The following is a 20,784-nucleotide window of genomic DNA, read 5'->3' as shown; positions in this document are numbered from 1 at the left end:
TAATATGCAGTATATCTCAAGAAAATTGTAAAAAACGAAAATCAAAATTGTACACTATAGTGCACAAAAAAGGGAATGGATTAACACACACACACAGCCTAAGCGATTCGTCCTCAAGCCTGGATTTTCATCCAATTACAACTTTAGTCCAGCGGAAATACGAATGAATTACTCAATATGAACGTACTCTGCTCTTAAAGTGTTTTTAAACGCCGCGTAGAGACTACGCATCTTCCGATCTCTCGGTTGTGATTAAATGAATGATTGCTGCTGCACTCTTTCTTTCGGGACATCCCCACCCTATATCTATATAGCGTTATAACCAGTAAGTGAATTCGTTTGTGCAGAACCATAAGTCTGCTTTCTGAGCCAATCGCGTTCGAGAATAAAATGGAAACCACCAATGAATTCTTGGACTGCTACTAGAAATGCATGAACAAGTTCACTCACGATCAGTGATCATTGTCTAACTTCTTGGACTGAATACCAGATGGTGCTACATACAGACTTTTTTCTGTACCATTTTTTAGATGACCGAACAAGGGGTTATCTAATGGCACCGCGTCTAGTTCTTCCTGCAGAGCTTAGGCCTGCAGACGCTCTGGTAGCTCCTCAGTTTTACGAACAACGCAGTCTCAAATTCATTACTACAATACAAAAGTAAGTACTCACCAGTGTAGCGTAATACTAAGTACACAGTTTTGAGTATTTCAATTTTCACACCGAGTATTTGAACCAAGTGAATTACTCCTGAAATCATAATTTTTCCAAACACTAGCTTTCTAGTGTTAATTCGATAACTTGCATTGTAGACTTACGATTTGTAGTATCATTATTATTATTATTCAAAGGTGTTATTACTCTGTTAAAATGTTTTGTTATTAAAAAACGAAACTGCGATTATTGCTTATCGGTTTATTAGCATAATGTCTGCCTTGAGCAAAATCTCTGTTGATAAATAAATTCAAGTTTATATTATGCAAATATGTGTTGTACAACGTCAGTCACACCGTTTACAAAAGAGTGAGTAAAGACGGTCAACCCCGGGTCATTTTTTGTGAAAGTTCAGTGCGCTTGGGTCGGCTTGGGTTCAGCATCTCCCTCACCCCCTTGCGCCTATCACAGAAAAGCCCACAAAACTGTCTGCCGTTGGTATTTTACCGTCAATGGTCATACAAACATCTGGACTCCGTATAATCAAAATAGAAAGCAAGTGTAAATATCGTCAAATCATAATATTGACAAAACATTAGGGACACCAGTTACCCAATTAATTTGTACTAAAAATAATATTTGTGGAAGATGAAAACTTGAAAAAATTCTCTTAAACGTATCTGAGAACATGTTGTACAGATGTTCGTAATTTTTTAAGCCATATGAACTGTTAAATCATTCGAAATGTGAAGAATATTTTGTCTCGTTTCTCACGAGAGTCTTCAGGAACATATCAAAAATATTTTCCGTTGCGGAATATATTGGATTAATGTACTTGACAAAGAAAATCTGCACGATAAAGAAAAATACAACCATAAAAATTTAGTATTATTTACACATGGTAAGACGAGTGGAAAATGGTTAGATTCTGGGCTTATAAATTTGTTGTGACTGGTTGAAAAGGCACTGATTGTTTATACACATTTTTTCGAAGAGTATCGATTGTACTCTTGGACGATTGTCCGCAAATGTGGTGTTCGTTGTATATTTGTCAATGCGCTTGATTCTGCGTGTCATACATAAACTCTTTTTTGAATGGAAAGTACCTCTAGAGTGTACATTTAAATATTTTCTTCTACTTCAGACTTCAATTATTATTGCATTCTAGTACGCGTAACAGATTCTGATTTTTTTCTATATTCATAGTTTTTTTCAATACTTTAAATACTCACAACTATTCCGAAATCAAAAGTATTGATCTATATGACGTACATGTATTGTGATCATGGCTGCGTAATTGTTTCATAAAATCGAATGTCGTCAAAATAAAATCTCGTATCAAAAAATTGATCGAGTGAAAAAACTTATATTAAAAATGAGGTCTGCAATGGAACTCGCATAAATCTGTGAAAAATTTATACCTGCTTTGTTAGGTAATTCACCAATTCGCGATTCGCAAATGTCATTTCAATATTGAAATAGATTCTACTGTATTCATATTTTGGCGCAGCTACATCTTAATGGCTGGTATATTATTATTACTCGCCAATAGAGTGCGTGGTTTTCTTATCAAAACTTGAAAATGTTTACGTATTGAAATTCGTTTTTCGCCTATTTCGGAATAATAAATTATAAAACCCTTCCGTTTTCGACACTGCCTTTGGGGCATAAGGAAAGCAATGCGCAAAGTAAAAATTTACAAATCGGTAAAGTTTGTTAAATATAAGTGACCGTTTCGTGTGAATTATTGTATATAAAAATCTTAAATTGATATCTTCATGAGGTCTTTCGTGGTTGAATACGTTCGTTGAATACCTCGTTAGAAGAAATCAGATTGCATAAAAGGAAAAATTTAGGTCATTATTACACGGAATTATGGTTACTCAGATATATTTGCCACATAAACTTCACTTATGGCCAATTCCCGAAAAATTTAAGGTAAAATCAAGCGATCAACTGATTACCTGCAGATTCTTCCGATTCTTATCGTTTCCCAAACATTCATTTTGCAACACATGGGATAAATTATTCATAAGCTCGACTCGATCTGGCAAATATGCGATCGGAAGTTGAATTGCAACTAGTACAGGTATAAATCGTAGGAGCGATATAATTTAAAAAATTCGACGTTACATCCTTCTTTATTTTTAGTAAATAGGGCTTTATTTTTTGAATCGAATACGATTTTGAGGTCGATTCTTCAGTTTGTTTCATTTGTCTTTTAAATCTTATTCTGTCCATCGAAAGGAGTTTTGATGATTTTTTGAAAATGCTCATTTTCATATATTCTTGGGTTATGAATTTTCTGAACATTATCCGTTTAAATTCTTCAAACGAATATTAACTAGAAAACGAAATAAGATGTTGGAAGAATCGAGACTTATTTTTCTGCCTTGACTCGTAGATTCATGAAACTAAGTATAATATAATTGTATTTTACAAAAATTACGAACTCCATCGAAGTTTAAGCAAAATATTTTTTTTCTTATCGTAATGACTTAGTGTTAATTTTTTGAGAAATAATTGTTCGCGACATTTTTATTATTCGTTTGAATCTAACCTTTGTGAAGTTAGAACTGCGAGGTTTTGGTGGGCATTAGTGCTACTATCGGTAAAAAAATGTACATCACGATACCAGCAAATCTAGACATCCTCTAAATAAAAAAAAAGTCAGATTTCGAGGGTGTGCAATTCGTCGAGATTGCGTGGTATGATTATGTGAATTTTTTCCCAAACAGTGGCACTAATGCCGACTAAAACCTTACAGTTATAAATTTTTTTTAACACCATTACTTTTACAATAAAATATATACTGAGAAAAAAGTTTTTCCCATGTTATTTCGATAAGAAACGTCGACCACAAAACTGTCTTAGAATTGAGGTAACTATTTTCTACTGATTATTTGGAGTTGATTTGGGTGATGGGGCAGAAAAAATTCTTCAACACCCTAAATAAGGGACACCTTAATGTACAAGTGTTGATTGCCTTGATGTCAAGAATGTCAGATTTCTAACTAATTTTTTTTCCATGGATTTTTACTGTTACTTTTAATTCATGAACTTTTTCACCTGTTCCGTGGAAATCCGCCTAAGAATTCGGTACGGATTCCTTTATAACAATTGGATTCAAAATTGATTCCCAACTTCATTACACAAATTATTAAAATTAAAATCCACGAAAACCATCCATCAAAATAATTATGTCTGCACGTTTGTAGAACAGAATCTTTTTAAATCACAATCAGTCTACTGTACATTCGTCTATGATCTCAGGGCTTTATCATTATTAAATGTAACATAATCTATTTACAAGTGCATAATATAAAAATGTATTTTTCCTAAAAAATTTTCAAGTAACGATGCTCATAACTGAATTTCTAAAGCTAAATTGAATTCTGTGCAGTGATAAAAATGTTTGCAAATTGGAAATTATATCACAATAAAGTCTGAAAATTATTGTTAAAGAACTTAAATTTTGAACCCAGCTGCTCAAATTTTAATTTTCAACGAGTCTATAAGTTACCTGTACAGTGTATAGATGACTCATGGACTTCTTGAAACTATTTTTATCCAACCTTTAGATAAGGGTTTTTCTTTGCTTGTGTACTTTCTTGTACGTGATCACCATCCCTTTGTCTAAAAAAGGTTTTGCGTAAATGAATTTTTATTTAACATTTCTTTTAATATAGTTTCAGTTATTTTTCGATTATTGTTTCTCATTTTTATTCATATCGAACAAATCAATTATACGGAATTCCTATGTTTTTGATTTTCACACTTTCTGACAATCTACGTTCAATCTATTTTTCTATTTATTACACACGGGTATGAACGCAAGCTAAGTTGACAATTTTGTGAGAAACCACCGAAAATATTTTATTCTTATCTCAGTAGTTAGACGAATCCATAGCGGCTTATTTTTTATTTTATAATTTCTTGGCAGAAGTTTTCATCTACCAAAATGCAAAGTAAATCAGTATCTTTCTGATTGAAGTAAAAAAAAAAATATATCTCGGGTAAACCAAGGCGAAATGATCCCGTAGAAAAAAAAACAATCATATCAAAGTTTAAGCAAATTCGTAATCAGATCATTATTTAAATTATGCACAGTGTATGCCTCACGATTAACGTAAATAAATAATCTAAGTACGATAAAGCAAACGTGCGTGTTACTGGAGATGGGAAATAACTGAGCTTACTTGAAACGCATACTGTTCGAACGCAAGTTTTTTTATTATTTATGTTATAAAAATCATTTCTTTATCAGGATTAAATAATAACTATATTATATAGATGAGCATACATATGGGTCATATTGTGTACATAGATTTTTATGCTGATGCAAAATGGTTATTTATAATTCAAATCAGCCATAACCGGCAACCGTTGGGCACCGATTGTAGGTACAAAATTTAGATTCCAAAACTGTTGGTTAAGCAAGCCCACAAACGAAGCACTGCAAGACATGCTTGAAACAAATCAAACGTAAACAATAAAAAACCCCATATGTTTCACAAAATAAAAACACTACCTACGTTGTTATAAAAACTGCCTGCAATTAATAATTTATTTCGAAACGTGAGCATGTATCAGTATCACGACGACATGAAAAAACAAACATCATACACGAGGCAAACGATCATTTTGCATCGGAGCACTGTTTGGCAAATTATAGGAATAGCAGCATCACATAAAATTTGTGAAAATTAGAATTTTAGCCAAAAGGTGGTTCGATTTACGTCACATGTCGCCGTATTTTTTCTAGTTGATATTTGTTTTCAGGGGAATGATTTTTCCCAGCTTCTTCCCTACGTATGAAGGTACCCGTCAGAAGATTAGGCGCGAAGAAGTCTTAAACTTGTAACACATACCAAAAAATGTTCTGTTATCTTTTCTTTGCGTATATATATATATATATACGGGACTTCCTAATTCTATAGCACTGAAACAAATGTGTTTGTAGTAAAATTTCCAAGAAAATGATAATGCTCGAGCCGTACTCTAAAGGTCATTTCTACTGACCGAGTCTACTCTTATCTAAACACAACCCAGATAGCACCACATGCAAAATAACAGTGTCAAAGTATATTGTCAGTTGAAGCATGAATGTATTAGCAAATATTTTCAATATCTGATATTAATCAGCGGCTACCTCACAGTTGTGCACCATCACACTACCTACCAAAGTCGTTATTATAAATATGAAAAGTTTCGCAACGAATTAATCAATGTTTCATTTATTTTCGTGACCTTTGCGCGTATTCGATCAGAAATTTTAGGCTCCCTTTTGCGAAAATATCAAAATATGCAAGCTGATTTCGTGTGACCCACAAAATTTTAGTAGTATTCGTGCGTTTTCGATGATTGTGACATGTGATCACATTCAAATGTGAAACCAGAAATGACAACCGTGACGCGAAGCGTGTATGCAAACAAATGCATCATAATACTACAAACTGCTCCTATATAATACGAATTTTAAAGACATCAGTGAAATACTGCAACAAATAAATTTGTATCTCCCGATGAATTTACTGATAGGGTAATAATAATTATGGAATTATTATTTTTTTGTTTTTAGACTTCAACTTGACTGAAATAAGCGGATGAAGATGTGGGTTTCGGTAGTAGGGGTGATGGTCCTATGCCTTTACGTCAACCCTACAATTGCGAAAGAAGTGTGGTTCGTACAGTTCCAATTGCAGTTAGAAAAAGTGTCTTGCCTGATACGAATATGACATGTTTTTTGAGGGGTTATTCTGGTCTAGAAGCCTAAATTTTAGGTATTTTCCTAAGTTATATAAAAAGAAATAAAAAACGTTTTTACCATCCATTTTTTTACAAGACCCTTATGGATATTTCAACAAAACACAAAAAAATGTTTATCTAAATGAAAAAAAAAAAGAAAAATACAAGAAGTTACAGGGTGGTAAAGTGTGGGGCGCGTCCTGGTCGACATGTTTTTGACTCTTGTAGTGTTCCGAAAGAAAAATTCCAAAGAAATTCTTTATTAGTAAAGACGTCTCAATAGTCCGGAACACGGTAAGAGAAGAAAAAAAATTTTCACAAAATGCTGACGATTTGAAATAAAAAATTTTTTGTGCCCCTGTTTTTTAAGCATTCCAAATTTTAAAAAAATAGGAACAATTTTTTTTATTTGAAATCCATGCTTCCAACCATAAAGGGATATACAAAGAACATTTCCATCAAATTTCAAGTAAATCGGTCAATCAGACCTTGAGATATCATGTCAACCGTATTGAAAGTAGTTTCGAGAAAAACGCGTTTGAAGATTTGTTCCGGAGCGACCGATTTAGCTGACGCGTCACAAAAACAACTGTAACTCCGGAAATTATTTGAATTTTCAAAAATCCTCTTAGAGGCTTATTTCCAAAGGTCTAAACTTTGAAAATATGGAGAAGAAAAAATCAATTTTTTTAAATTTCTGGACCAAAATACTCCCTTAATTATCCTGGTGTTATATCCATTTTGAGGTATTTCAAAGAATCAGTTTTAATTTTTCTGATTAACACTTCGAAATTCAATTGCAATTCATTATCTAAGCAATTTCTACCTGTAGAACGTAATTGACATTTTCAGCTGGTCGAAAGTCAGTACACTTCGTTATACTATTATACTTAGAAATATTGCTCAAAATTGAAAACAATTAGCGCAATTTGTATTCCGACAGAATAAAACATTAATTATTTTTGCAGCTCTGATAGCGTGATTAAAGATGCTTTACTAAACTTGGCACACGCAATGCGGCTGAATAGTCAGAAATTAGAACGACACGAACTTCGAGACCGTCAAGCAGCAGAACATTTGAACAAAGCTATGGGAGTTTTAGTCAAAAAATCTTCTGTTCTTGACACGGTCACGACGAATTTCACGCAAATTGAGGATCGAATATCTGGAATTGAGCAGCTCATTTCGCAGGTAAGTGGAAACTGGGTCTGTCTGGGAAATTCCGTACCCATATTTTTTTCTGTCAAGCAAATAAAAAAAAAATTCTATGCACAATTACAAAATTTTTGAACCTACTAAAAGTGGTTTTTGATTGGTCTAGCATTTATGAATTATTTATTACGTTTACCATTCAATTTATTATTCGAGAGATTGTCGGAGCTCTAACAAATCTGAAAAAAAATTACAGAATATTGTAGGTAAAATTGAAAATATTTTAAGACTCTATCTGCAAAAGCAGTTTTGTTTTTTCTCAAAATTTGTACTCTTTTGTATAGAATTTGATGTCATTTTGTTAAGATTTGTTTATAGAGTGGCCTGCAAAATCTAGAACAGTAATTGAGTTTTAACAGTTTTGAATCATTTATATGTTCGAACCAACAAAGATACCAGTTCCTGTGAGTTTAAAATTTTTTTGTCATTTAGTGTAAAATTTGATGTAATTTTTCCATACCTATTCATCATGTGGTCAGGAAATCTTGAGTTTAACAATTTCGAACTTCGAAACGAGGGAAAATATGCAGAGAAAAATACTCATAAATGTATTTATAAGTACTTATATCGAGTGCTGAAATCGAAAAAACTGTTAAGTAGTGACCGTGCATACAGTGACTGACAAAAAAAGAGACCACTTCAAAAAATTTGAAAAAAATCCAAAAATTTTAGATTTTTATATTTGTATCATCTTTAATAGGTAAATTTTATAATCTTTATAAATATCTAACATGGTGATCGAAGAAATAATTGCTCTTTTTTTATTATAACAATGATTATAATTTATAATGATAATTTATATCTTTCAACACATTGACAAAAAAAAGAGACCGCTTTTCAATTTTTCAATTTAACATAGACTTTCTTTTTTTTGACGATGCCTAATATTTGGTATGGCCACCTTTAGCCTTGATAACGGCTTGGAGTCGTCTAGGCATACTTTCGACGAGATTCTGCAGATAGTGCTCATCCAATTCCTCCCAAGTTTTGTTAAGCGCCGTAAAATAATTGTCCTTGTTTGTTACACCAGTTTTGTTAATTTTTGCATCCAAAATCGACCACAAATTCTCAATTGGGTTGAGATCAGGTGATTGCGCTGGCCAATCAAGCACTTTTATTTTGGTTGATTTCATATCCGAATTGTTTCCGAATTCGAATTGTTCAACCGGAAAAGAAGGGCCAGAGTGTGGAGAAAAGCCGGGGAACAGTTGGAAGAACGTCACCTACAGCAAACTGTAAAGCACGGAGGAGGCAGCATCATGGTTTGGGGCTGCTTTGCTTGGTCCGGAGTGGAGAGTTTGGTGCCAATCGCTAACATATTGACTGCCGATAGATATATCGACATTCTCAGTGAGAATTTGGAAGCGTCGTTGGTTCGGGTCGGATTGGAAGAGAATTTCATCTTTCAACAAGACAATGATCCGAAGCATACAGCGAAGAAAACACAGCTGTTCATGAAATCAAACAAAATAAAAGTGCTTGATTGGCCAGCGCAATCACCCGATCTCAACCCAATTGAGAATTTGTGGTCGATTTTGGACGCAAAAATTAACAAAACTGGTGTAACAAACAAGGACAATTATTTTACGGCGCTTAACAAAACTTGGGAGGAATTGGATGACCACTATCTGCAGAATCTCGTCGAAAGTATGCCTAGACGACTACAAGCCGTTATCAAGGCTAAAGGTGGCCATACCAAATATTAGGCATCGTCAAAAAAAAAAAGTCTATGTTACATTGAAAAATTGAAAAGCGGTCTCTTATTTTTGTCAATGTGTTGAAAGATATAAATTATCATTATAAATTATAATCATTGTTATAATAAAAAACGAGCAATTATTTCTTCGATCACCATGTTAGATATTTATAAAGATTATAAAATTTACCTATTAAAGATGATACAAATATAAAAATCTAAAAATTTTCGATTTTTTTCAAATTTTTTGAAGTGGTCTCTTTTTTTTTGTCATTCACTGTATGTCAAAACATGTGTTTACCCCGATTTTAAGCAACAGACGTATATTTTTCTGCATTGTAGATTAAAGTATTTTCATCGTTTCTCTTGAAATGTTAACACCATCTAGGTTTTAGAAGCAGCAAATTTGACTGTAGAGGTGAAATGTTCGAAGTGTAAAATATTTCTGAAAGTGGAATCGCAATATTCATAAGCCATTGAAAGTGAAAACAAAAACTTAGTAAATCTGTGAAAAATTATAATTGAATGAAACTCCGCATGATCTTTAAGTTTACCATTGAAACATTTTTTTCTCTCTTACAAGGCATCGTTATATGAACACATTCAGTTCGTTGACCTCGCTGCTATAAAGTGAGGAACATATTCCGTCGAATGAACAGACAGTATTGTAGTTAGAAATCACCGACCCAGAGAGGCGCCAAGGGGGAGAGTATAAGGATGGTTGTATATTATATCAGTGAAGGGGAGGGTGGGAAACTGTGATGTTTTGTTCCAACATCATCTTCAAAGTTATTTCAACACTATCTATTATGTAATACCGACAGTATGTTAAGATAATAATTATAGTATCATCGTAAAATTATCGATTTCCGTCCACAGTAAAATAAACAGTAAATTTTAACAGAATGAAATAGGCATTTAAATTTAAATGGAACCATCAATTGCGCTATCTTAGTAAGAATCGAGAAAGTAAGACCGATGAAATGAAAGAAACTAAATAGATACTTCGATAAGTACAGCAGACATACGGACTTACCTCGAACACTTTCGATCCTTATGATTGGAGACTATTAATGCTGTTTGGACTGCCAGTGACAGTAATTTCACGCCGTCAAGGTTCTCAAATTATGGATAAAATATCATCAGATTGAGTTAATCGTTCAATTTTTAACTTAGAGTAGCCACGCAATAAGTAAATTTCAATATAGGTACTTAATGGTCTGAAGTAATACATAATATAAATTTATTTGATTGCGAAGAACTATTTAACCTTGACAAAAGATTTTTTGTCATACGTTTTCATAAGAATATTTTCCTTTTTATGTTGTCCTAATCTAGAAAGACGAGAGAGAGAGAATCCAGTTGCAGAAAACCGTGGATTTGATAGAAAGGTTGGAGGCATTTCTGGAAACACAGTTCAAGGACATGAAAACTAAAATGTCCGAAATGAGTGAACGTACTGAAGTAACTACACCACCTACAACCCCTGAGTCCACATTAATATCAGATATAATATCGAAGATAAACGATACAGAAGAAAATTTAATTGGACATGTTGCAAGGATTGATCTTGGCGTTAGCAGGATGGCCAATAGAAGTGAAGACAACATTGCCGTTCAAAATGAGAAACTACAGACCATAATTAACGAAGTAAAGCCTTTTGACTTATATGCTTTTTCCAAATCATGACATTTCTAGTGGGTAACTAAATTGATAGTCTGACGATATCAGTGAACTTTTTGTTATACAATTTCATCATTGTATGAATTTTACACAGGTACAAAACATAAGCAGTAGAATCACGGACATCGAAACAGCTCTCAAAAAAGATGACGAGATTTCCGAAAAGGACAAAAACGAATCTATGGAACAAATAGTTAACATCGAATTAATTCTGAAACAGCAAAATGAAACACTTGGAACAGTTACAGAACATTTGGAAGGCATTGCGAATCGTATCCAACTTTTACCGACGTGAGAGAGATTCTATCATTTTCATTTTATTGCAGCAAGCGGTAGCAGTAAGTCCAAAATGTTTGACGTTCTTCAAGGATTTCAAGAGTAAACGATCTAAGGATCGATCTAAACGATCAACAATAATTGAAAAATGTATCATAGCTATTTCCCCTATCTACATTTCATGTTGCCGACAGCTTGATAAACAAAGACTGTTCTAGGTTAGAAATTCCAAAAGGGCCCTTTCATTACCTGAATCCATAATTTAAAAATTCCAGCAGCAACATTTAATACTTGCCAGAGAAATCCACCACCTCGACATATTTTGAGATTAAAGACCCGATCACGAAATGTCTTGTAGAATTTTTATCGCGAAATGTATCACGTCGAACAAAAATTCGTCTTCAATGTCGAAGCACGATTCGTTGGTTATATTTTTCTAGCTTTTCCATCGTGTATATGATAATAATAAAAGGAATTCTAATTGTAATCACAACAAGCGATGTGTTTAGAATAAGTTTAATCGGTAATTTATTGGGTGGCTATTTTCGTGAAAAATTGAGTATTCGGTGAAGGGGGGACAGCAGCTTTCTCAGTTTCCCATGATATCTGGTTATAAAATGTCGACTACACATTTTTCAAAAATTTTTTACTCATTGGATGGGATTTTAAATGCATTTTCATGGAGTTTAGTTTTTTACGCAGTCTTTTGGTATTGATCTTGTACATGTTGATGCATTCGACAAATTCAACATTAGCGGAATTCGGAATGAAAAAATTTCTTAATCGATTCAAATTCATACATGACGGCATATGTTTCGGGTGAATTACAGGTGGTTCAAGATCTCGGGAACCTTTGGCATTATCATTGTAAGAATTTCCGCGGTTACGTCGGGTTTGGAATGATGGAAACCGTACGATACCCTGATGCATAGCATTTTTCGTCACCATCCTAGTTAATTTTTCTCCATTCTCTGACATCGCAAAGACATCACGAGGTTCATACGTTTTAGTAGGTTACGATTTTAACCGCAACAACATAAAAAAAACCATGATTGTCTTAGGATGCTATTAGGTATTAAGCAGTAGTGGGTGATTTGCTTGGCTCTGTATGATATAATACGTCTCTCTTTGTTCGAAAAGATTTTAATTAGATATGCGATCAGGAGCGATGAACCATTTACGCTTAATAAATCACCAAATTGAATGTTTTTAAAATTCATATTTACAATCAACTTAGAAACAAAAGGTTATATTTCGGTACAAACCACTTTTTGGTATTATTTGTTAATGGATTCCACCCGAAGAAAATTCCACAGATCAGACTAGAAGTTGGTGAATCTATAGCCCAGATGGATTAAAGTTTGTCGTAATTTTTTTTGTTTACCATTGCACAACTTGTTATCAAACGTTCAAGGGTGAAATTTTTAACTTTAGCTCACGTATCTTTGAATGTCTCTGACTTGATCCTTATACTGCAGTGAATCAAACTTATTAAGATTGTTTCGGATTTATTTGTTCACATGCTTTTCATTGGTACTCTTTCACATTATATTTAAAATTTAGACCTGATTTTTCGAAGAATTTTATTCGCCCACCTGCGGCCTTCTAGCTTCAGTTACTTTTTTCGAAGGTCGTACGACCTTGAGATAGATAAGACATTTTAGGTTTTTAACATTTTGTTTCAAAGTAATCATTAATATTTTTTTAATACTTTTTCTCATTTTAAAAAGACACAATGGCGCATAGTGTCACTTACGACCTGACTTATTTATTATCTGTATTTCTCTTCAAACTTAAGATCAAAATATCGTGCATGGCAGTATTTACGACCTTCTATCACTGACAGAGAAGTTTTCAATTTAAAGGTTTTTGAGCGATACTTTTACCTATTCCGCCCTATTACAAAACAAGAAAAATTATAAGACGTTTTCACTTCACGAACTACACGAAGTAGTATAATAGCGCTTACGAAACTGTCTGGGACTTGTAAATATGCGAAGAGATACACAAAAGTGAAATCGAAAGAAATATCATACAAGAATAATTCGTTTTTCGTTTGAAGGGCACCTGAAGTTGAAGCTCGTCATCTCGAAATAAAGGAGGCTGTAGAAGGAACTCAGCATACGTTGTCAGGTTCAATTAACAATGAAGTTGACGGATTAAGGAATCAAGTCTGTGAAAGTGAAGAAAAAATCAAAAACAGTATTGGAGATCTAAGGTGAGACGAGGATCAAGAGAGTTGCTATGTTTATTACAGAAACTTGATGAAATTCTTCACCTACAGGATTTCACAAAAAAGACCGTAGACCTTATGTGCAATGTATTCCTTTGATTGATCGGGTCGGTTTATGACCACGCCTAGCAAACGCAAAAATGTCGTTCGGCGATAATCGAAGGGTGCTTATAAAGACGCGTTGTACACCTCGAAAACGCGGAGATGCAAAACTCCTATACCGCTTAAGGCGCCGCTGAACTGACTTGAAAATATCAAATCGTGACGTCATAAATACGTGCAGCGCCTCTGAACGTTGAACGGTGAACTAAGGCCGCTGATTTCAATGGCTTGTTCTGTTAGATCCAACCAATGATGTCAGTTACAGATCGGAACATACTTCTTGTGGACCATAAACGGGCTGCTGTCACATGAAAAACGCCTATACGAATCGAGCCATGTTTACAAAAAAATAACTGATATGATTGTGGAACAGTGCAATCAGTGAATATTCAACATGCGGTAGCTCCTATCGGCCACGTTTGTTGTCGCGTGATTTTATTCACTTCATCATTCTTTATTATAAACATTATCAGCGATTTGCCTGAGCAGTGACTGAGATTCACACGTACACTATTATTCAAGCTACGATTTAAAATATTTCCGAGTAATATTCATACTCTCGTTATCGCAGGATTCGTATAGGCTTTTTCACCGAATTTCCCCGCTTCTGACGTCACGAAATATATATATGACATGCCAGGTCAGCGGCGCCTTAAGCGATCAGAGTGAAACTTGGGCAGTTGATGCCTTATTTTGGCAGAAAGTGGAGCGACTTTTTCAAAATTTGGAAAAAAAATTTACAGATTGGTTACCACCCACAGAAATTGGCCAAATTTTCACAGGTGCACTGAATGGATCAAACTATCCGGTATGATGCCACTCGGCGGTGATGAAACACACATTTTGAGCCCAGTCCCATGATATTTGATGGTGAAATGACGAAATGGCAGCTGATCTGGTTTTCGATTACAAAGTACACCGAAATCTCATTTTGGCGACATTTGTTACCGATATTACACGCATGCCGGTAATGTATGCGTGTAATGTCGGTAAAAAAATACCGGCATGCGTGAAAAGTCGGTAACAAATATCGCCAAAATGAGATTTCGGTGTTCTTCATAATCGAAAACCAGATTAGCTGCCATTTTGTCATTTCACCATCAAATCTCATGGGACCCGGCTCAAAATGTATGTTAATTTCATCACCGCCGAGTGGCATCATACCGGATAGTTCGATCCATTCAGTGCACCTGTGAAAATTTGGTCAATTTCTGTGGGTGGAAACCAATCTGTAAATTTTTTTTAGAAACTTTGAAAAAGTAAAAAGTCGCTCCACTCTTTGCCAAAACAAGGCATTAACTGCCCAAGTTTCATTCTGATCGCTTGAGCGGTATAGAAGTTTTGAATCCCCGTGTTTTCGAGGTGTACAACGCGTCTTTGTAAGCACCTTAATATTTTGACGATACTCTGAATGTGTCAAGTAATCTGTCTCAAGATTAACTAATACAAACATTCATATTCCCATCAAAATACTGATAAGCGTTCGGATAATCTCGGCCGTGGAGAAGACTCCGGTGCAGTAAGATAGCCATCTCTAGTTACATGGATTTTACTATGGAGGGCAGAGGTTAGGAGGACTGCCTTCGTGTATAGAAAGTGTCCGTGAAGTAAAGGGATTGAAATGGCGCTGCTGCAGCAAAAATTCCACAGAGCGCTAATCAGATTGAACCCGAATGAACCCCATCATATTGTTTCCCTTATTGTTTATGAGCGCCATTCTGGCGATTTATTGAAAACCCATATGAGATACTTTTCCCTATATCTACTAGAGAACAATGATACGGATCAAAGTTGTAGGAAATTTTATTCTCTACAAGGTTGGTTGTTACCATCGCATTACGTAAAGGTCAACAAGAAACGAGATAGTACAATAATTAAGTTTTTCCAGATTTTTCGGAACCATTTTACGATTTGTTTTTATCAGCAAAATGAAGAGGAAAAAAATGTCTTGCGAAAAATCTGAAAAAAAATTTTAAAATCCAATGTGACTTATGAAAATGTTCAAGCAACCATCCATAGTAAAACGAATTTTACTTCTAATTTTTTAAACTTTTTTTTTCGGAGTAAGCTTGAAAACAGTCAGAAGGGAAAATCGGCCCACTCCGGATTCAAGCTTAAAAATTTTGATATCTGACGCAGGATTTTTCAGAATTTTTTCAAATTTTTAATTCAGGTCGGTCGATAATATCGTTTCTAAAAATTGTAGAATATTCAAATTGAGTTGAAAAGAAACCCGAGTACCTTTGAAAGTGAGAACAATCATAAAACAAAGCGCCTAATCTGAAAGGTCAAGAGTAAAACCCAGGTCGAATTGGCATGGAATGCCCCATATACAATGCTAAACACAAATAGGCGCACATTTTTCATTTTACGCCAGAATAACTCGTTGCAGAACATATTCTTGCAAATCTAAGTAATCATTACAATAAGATCGATTACACGAAATACTTGTGAAATATTAACAAACTAAGATTCGACAAATCAGAACGGATGATATGTGCATGAATAAGGTGCAGTTCTATAAAAAACGTGTTTCGAGGATTTCGAAAGTTCACGAACGTAATGCGATGTAGGTTTTTGACTAAAAACACGTTAAAAAAAGCCGGTACAAAAATAGATTTTTCCAGAAATGAAGAGATCGCGAATTTCGATTTAAAATAATGTAACTGATTTTTCAGTTAAGTTAATATTACGAGATTTGGGGCACGCCCAATTGCGGCAAATATTATTAATGCGCGAAATACGTTTCTTGTTGGGAAAAGATTAGCATGAGATTCGGAAATGAAGAGCGCATAATTGGCGCACAAATAACGGTATCGTGGATTTATGATTCCAAATAATTATCGAATTTTAAGTGCATTCATAAAATTTTACTCGTGATTAAAGCTGTTATGAGTAGACCAATGCAAAATTTGATCGTACTATAATCTGAGATCTAATCGTAAGGTTCACTCTTTAAAATGATGTGATCAATTTTCTGAAATTCCCAAAATTATGGGAATCACGAAACATGATTTTTATCTCGTTCATAAATCAAGTGCGAAATTCTTCGACCGCGTGAACTAAAAGGGCATAAAAAGGGCGATATTTGATATTTGATTCAAATTTGTTTTAAACAGTGGGAAGACTAGGTATTAAAACATAACTGTCTAGCAGCGTGAAACAGAAATGCATAACTATTGGTCAAACTAACCAAGTTCGTAGCTGTGAACAAAGTATTAGTTGTCTGAATAGCTCAAGAAGGAAAAAAAAAGCAAAATTCGCGCGGAGGAAAGCACAAAATCAATCAAAATTCTCGTTCACTTAAGCATTCCTACAGAGGAACCCGGCTGAAAATTTATATAACATTTGACACGAGAATATATCTGAGTGACAAAATTTATATATATATTCATGCAGATAAAGTTTTTGTCAACAAGCATACGTAAAATCCTTGCATAATCCGTAAGAATCATCCTTCCATCCTATATAGAAACTTATACGATTCTGTGTAAATCCTATAAGAGGATCGTCTGACGAGCTGGTAAGATCTTGCAGGGGTCGTATATATAACGTGTATATACGTAGGTTTTTTTATTACGTAAATGTATTCATAAACACGGTAAAGTGCAAAAATTGACAAGAGAATTTATATTATTTGTAAAATGCATTGTCTCGGTTTTTTTAATGACCAGGAGAAAAAAACTTTTTTATATTCAGACATGTTCTCTGTTAAAACCTACTAAGCTCCGTGAAAGAAAAACCATTGGGACTCGTACATACGGTGGTCTGAAAGTGGAATGTATTCGGCAAAAGATTTGCAAACCATATTTATTACTGTTTATTTACGACAGGTTATCTCTCGCCATGAATTCAGAGTATGTGAATAAGGAATTAGCAATCCTTACTCAAGGTCAAGCCGTGTTGGAGTCTGCGGCAGAGAACATAGAACATACAAAAAAAAAGGTGGTATTTGGAGTCCACCAAACTATTTCGGGAATTGAGGGATTTATCAATGACCAGAATGCAATAGTTAATGACAACTTTAACGAGAAAATTATCACAGTTTCGAATAATATCATTGGAAATCAAAGTAAAGCTCTGGCAAATTTGACAATGAAAATGGAAGATGAAATCCTTAAGGTAACTTTTTACAGCATAACGTTATTGAAATCGTGTTTTTATAACTTGCAAGCTTCAACGAATTTAACAATACATATAATTATTCCAGGTTGGGAGAAAAGTAGATGAAATGTATCTAGAGATGACTAAGAATGCTGGAATATTGGAAAAACTTCATCAGAAAAACGAAGTCTACGTCAATGACACAACTTTGACCATAGACGGCATAGAAACCCAGGTTTGTAATATTTATAATATAATTAAGCAACAAAAAGAAAACTTCAACCATCACAACTCGTCCTCTGTCTTTTTAACCCATGGGTTTTGGCGATCGTCATGGGATGACAAACCAACGATAACCATATTGTACCCCTAGCTTGTACTGCCAACACTTTATAATTGGTCCATCGTTGACCCAATAGCTTCACCCAACCGTCAATTATCACCACCTTAGCAACAACGGGCCAGAAAATGTTTTCGGTAAGTCACAGTTGGCCCAACGATTGCATCCAAACGTCGAATCAAATTCTTAACGTTATCCCAGCATTGACAATGATAACACCATACTGGCCCAGTTGTTAAGCCAACTTTGGCTAAACCTGGAACGAATATTCCCTTGTCTGAAAATCAAACCTTGATCTCGTAGCTAAAAATGATTTCACGCGATTAAAGTTGGGATCGAATAGGTATAATAAATCATATTTTTTTCTCGTTAATTCTAAGTTGAAGATTTTTCCCAATTCTCAGTACCCAAAAAAACTAGGCATGCGTGTATTTACAGTTGTATTAGGTATTCTCTATAACTCTATAAATTTTCTATTCATCATTATCAACCTTATTACTAATCGAACAATAAAAGTTCAACCATGGTGGCTGGATGTTTCCACGAACATTTCGCCAGCAATAGTGTAATTACCGGGCCATAGTGGCCCCCACATAAATACCAACCTCTAAGATACCAACGCTGAGCCAACATTGGTAGCTACCAACTGTTGGAACAAATGGCTTAGCGCAGGCCGAACCTAGTGCCTATGGTATACATGTGGATATTAATTCCGAGACAGTTAGTTTTTCGGCTGAGTCGTTTACGTTGGTAACGCAGATTCAACTCGCAGTGCTACTGTTGGCCGTTCACCACCGACTGGATCTGCATTACCAACGTGATCGACTCGGCCGAAAAACTCTGAATTAATATCGACATTACATACGCACATGAGATCTATACACCGATCGTCGTTCTTAAAAATATAAGTAAAGTATCGTTCAATTCATTTTCATATCGTTGACGTCACCCCTTGTGCCTCGATTTGTATTCTCGTTCATTTCATTTTTAAGAAAACATATACTCATTCGTCTGAGCTGCATCAATCTTATCGTAACAGTCTCAATTCTTCTCGTTCTTCTCATTATTAGTTCGTATAAAAATTGATGCAGTGATTTCTCATACTTTGTCCGAAGTAAATGAACAAAATGTTTGTAATGGTAGGTTATTCAGTTTTGAAACTTGATTTCCTTATGTAAGAATGTTTTGTACGTAAACATATGGACATGGATTCTGAAACAGCTATTTGTTACCCAGTCGATTATGTTGGCAATGGAGTCAGCCTGCAGCGCTACCAACGGCCGGTTGCGGAACAGGCTCAATCTTCGTAAGCTTAAATAACAGAACCCAACACATGAAATTCAAATGGCGCTGCAGGCTGGCTCCGTTGCCAACGTAATCGACTAGCGAAAAAATTGACAGTTTCAGAATCTGTGTTCACATGTGTGCATCATCGATTTGAATTTCACGTTTACGCAAATATCTTCCAGCTATTTGGGAATATCTGGTAAAATTTTAGCAATACATCGCGATCTGCTACATAGAATGAAGTTAATGTATTTTCATAGTGCTGTGAAACCGTACTGAGAAACAATCAGGGACATAAAATTTGCACATCCGTCACTGCTGATTTTACTAATTTAAAAATAATGTGCACTTCTGAAAAAAATTCCCTGTGAGTCTCCAGTTCTTTCCAAAAAGAAAACATCCGATTGCTAACTTTCAAGGTGCTTTTTGAGCTCAGTACTCTTTTTCTGGGTCCTGTATCAGAATTCCATACTAATCTGTGTATGAAAATAAAATTCAGTTTCGTAGGAAGATCCATTTCCAATTAGTTTGTACACTATAAAAGATTCCTTCTTTTACTCAAGAAGACTCGGAGTGCGGCCGCACCTTGCATCTGAGAAAACTATTGATTTACGGTCTGTAGATTCTTTTTTTTTTTATAATACGAAATGAAATGTATATTTGATTTTGCTATATAGGCGGAAAAGGTACGTCCTGAAAAATACTATCGGGTCCATATGGGAAGCCCTATTTATTTTACGAATTCATGGCTGAGTTCCAGTTAACACTACAATGCGCAAAATGATTTGAAGTTTAACCACAGGTCCGAAAAATGTTTTTTGCAGGAGTATATTTTACGAATTTATTCGATTGCAAAGAGATTAGTGCAAACTGAAGGAACCACCTCGTTAATTTAGTTTTTTAAATTATGGCGCTTACGATAGCAGAAATATAGCCGACAATCTGTAGTTTTTCAAATATACCATTATTATGAAAATTTTGGAACTGTTTCGTAAGTAAAATGTCGTGAAATTGTATCTAATTCTTCTTTTACAGGTGGCAGATATAACGAAACATATTTACGAAGTTCATAAAAATTTAAATGTTTTAATGGGCCGCATCTCTACGGTGTCCTACGAATTCGGTAACGTCAAAATCGCACTTGGAACAGCACTGGATAAAATTAAAGATTCATTCAAAGAGGTACAAGAAAAGGCGAAAGATATTACTAATCCAGGACCACATCCTGTTCCAGAAGTCCACGAGGAGCCAGAAGTGAATCCTAGTACTCCTAAAGCTATCATCAAACCAAACATAACAATACCAATTTCAGATGTCAAACCTAACTGAGTTGGCGTATATAACGTTATTCATAATGAATTGATAAATAGTTTTGAATATTTTCTTTCTGTGATGATCAAAAGACGGGTGATTTTTTCGCATAAGTCGCCATTTAAAGTGATCATTGAA

General features: G+C 34.6%; 1 protein-coding gene across 1 annotated transcript; it reads left to right on the top strand.

Moving 5' to 3' along the window:
- Positions 1-569: 569 nt before the first annotated feature.
- Positions 570-20,712, top strand: LOC124406197 (nuclease SbcCD subunit C-like). The gene is made up of 9 exons (XM_046881549.1): positions 570-660; positions 6,236-6,337; positions 7,371-7,593; positions 10,649-10,960; positions 11,088-11,284; positions 13,332-13,487; positions 17,438-17,726; positions 17,815-17,943; positions 20,371-20,712. Exons 2-9 carry the CDS (start codon positions 6,261-6,263, stop codon positions 20,662-20,664), a joined length of 1,677 nt encoding a protein of 558 aa, XP_046737505.1. The 5' UTR covers positions 570-660; positions 6,236-6,260; the 3' UTR covers positions 20,665-20,712.
- The last annotated feature ends 72 nt before the right edge of the window (positions 20,713-20,784 follow it).

The sequence above is a fragment of the Diprion similis genome, chromosome 5, assembly GCF_021155765.1.
Source record: "Diprion similis isolate iyDipSimi1 chromosome 5, iyDipSimi1.1, whole genome shotgun sequence".
Classification (NCBI taxonomy): Eukaryota; Metazoa; Arthropoda; class Insecta; order Hymenoptera; family Diprionidae; genus Diprion; species Diprion similis.
This window is presented reverse-complemented; position numbering and strand designations above follow the sequence as displayed.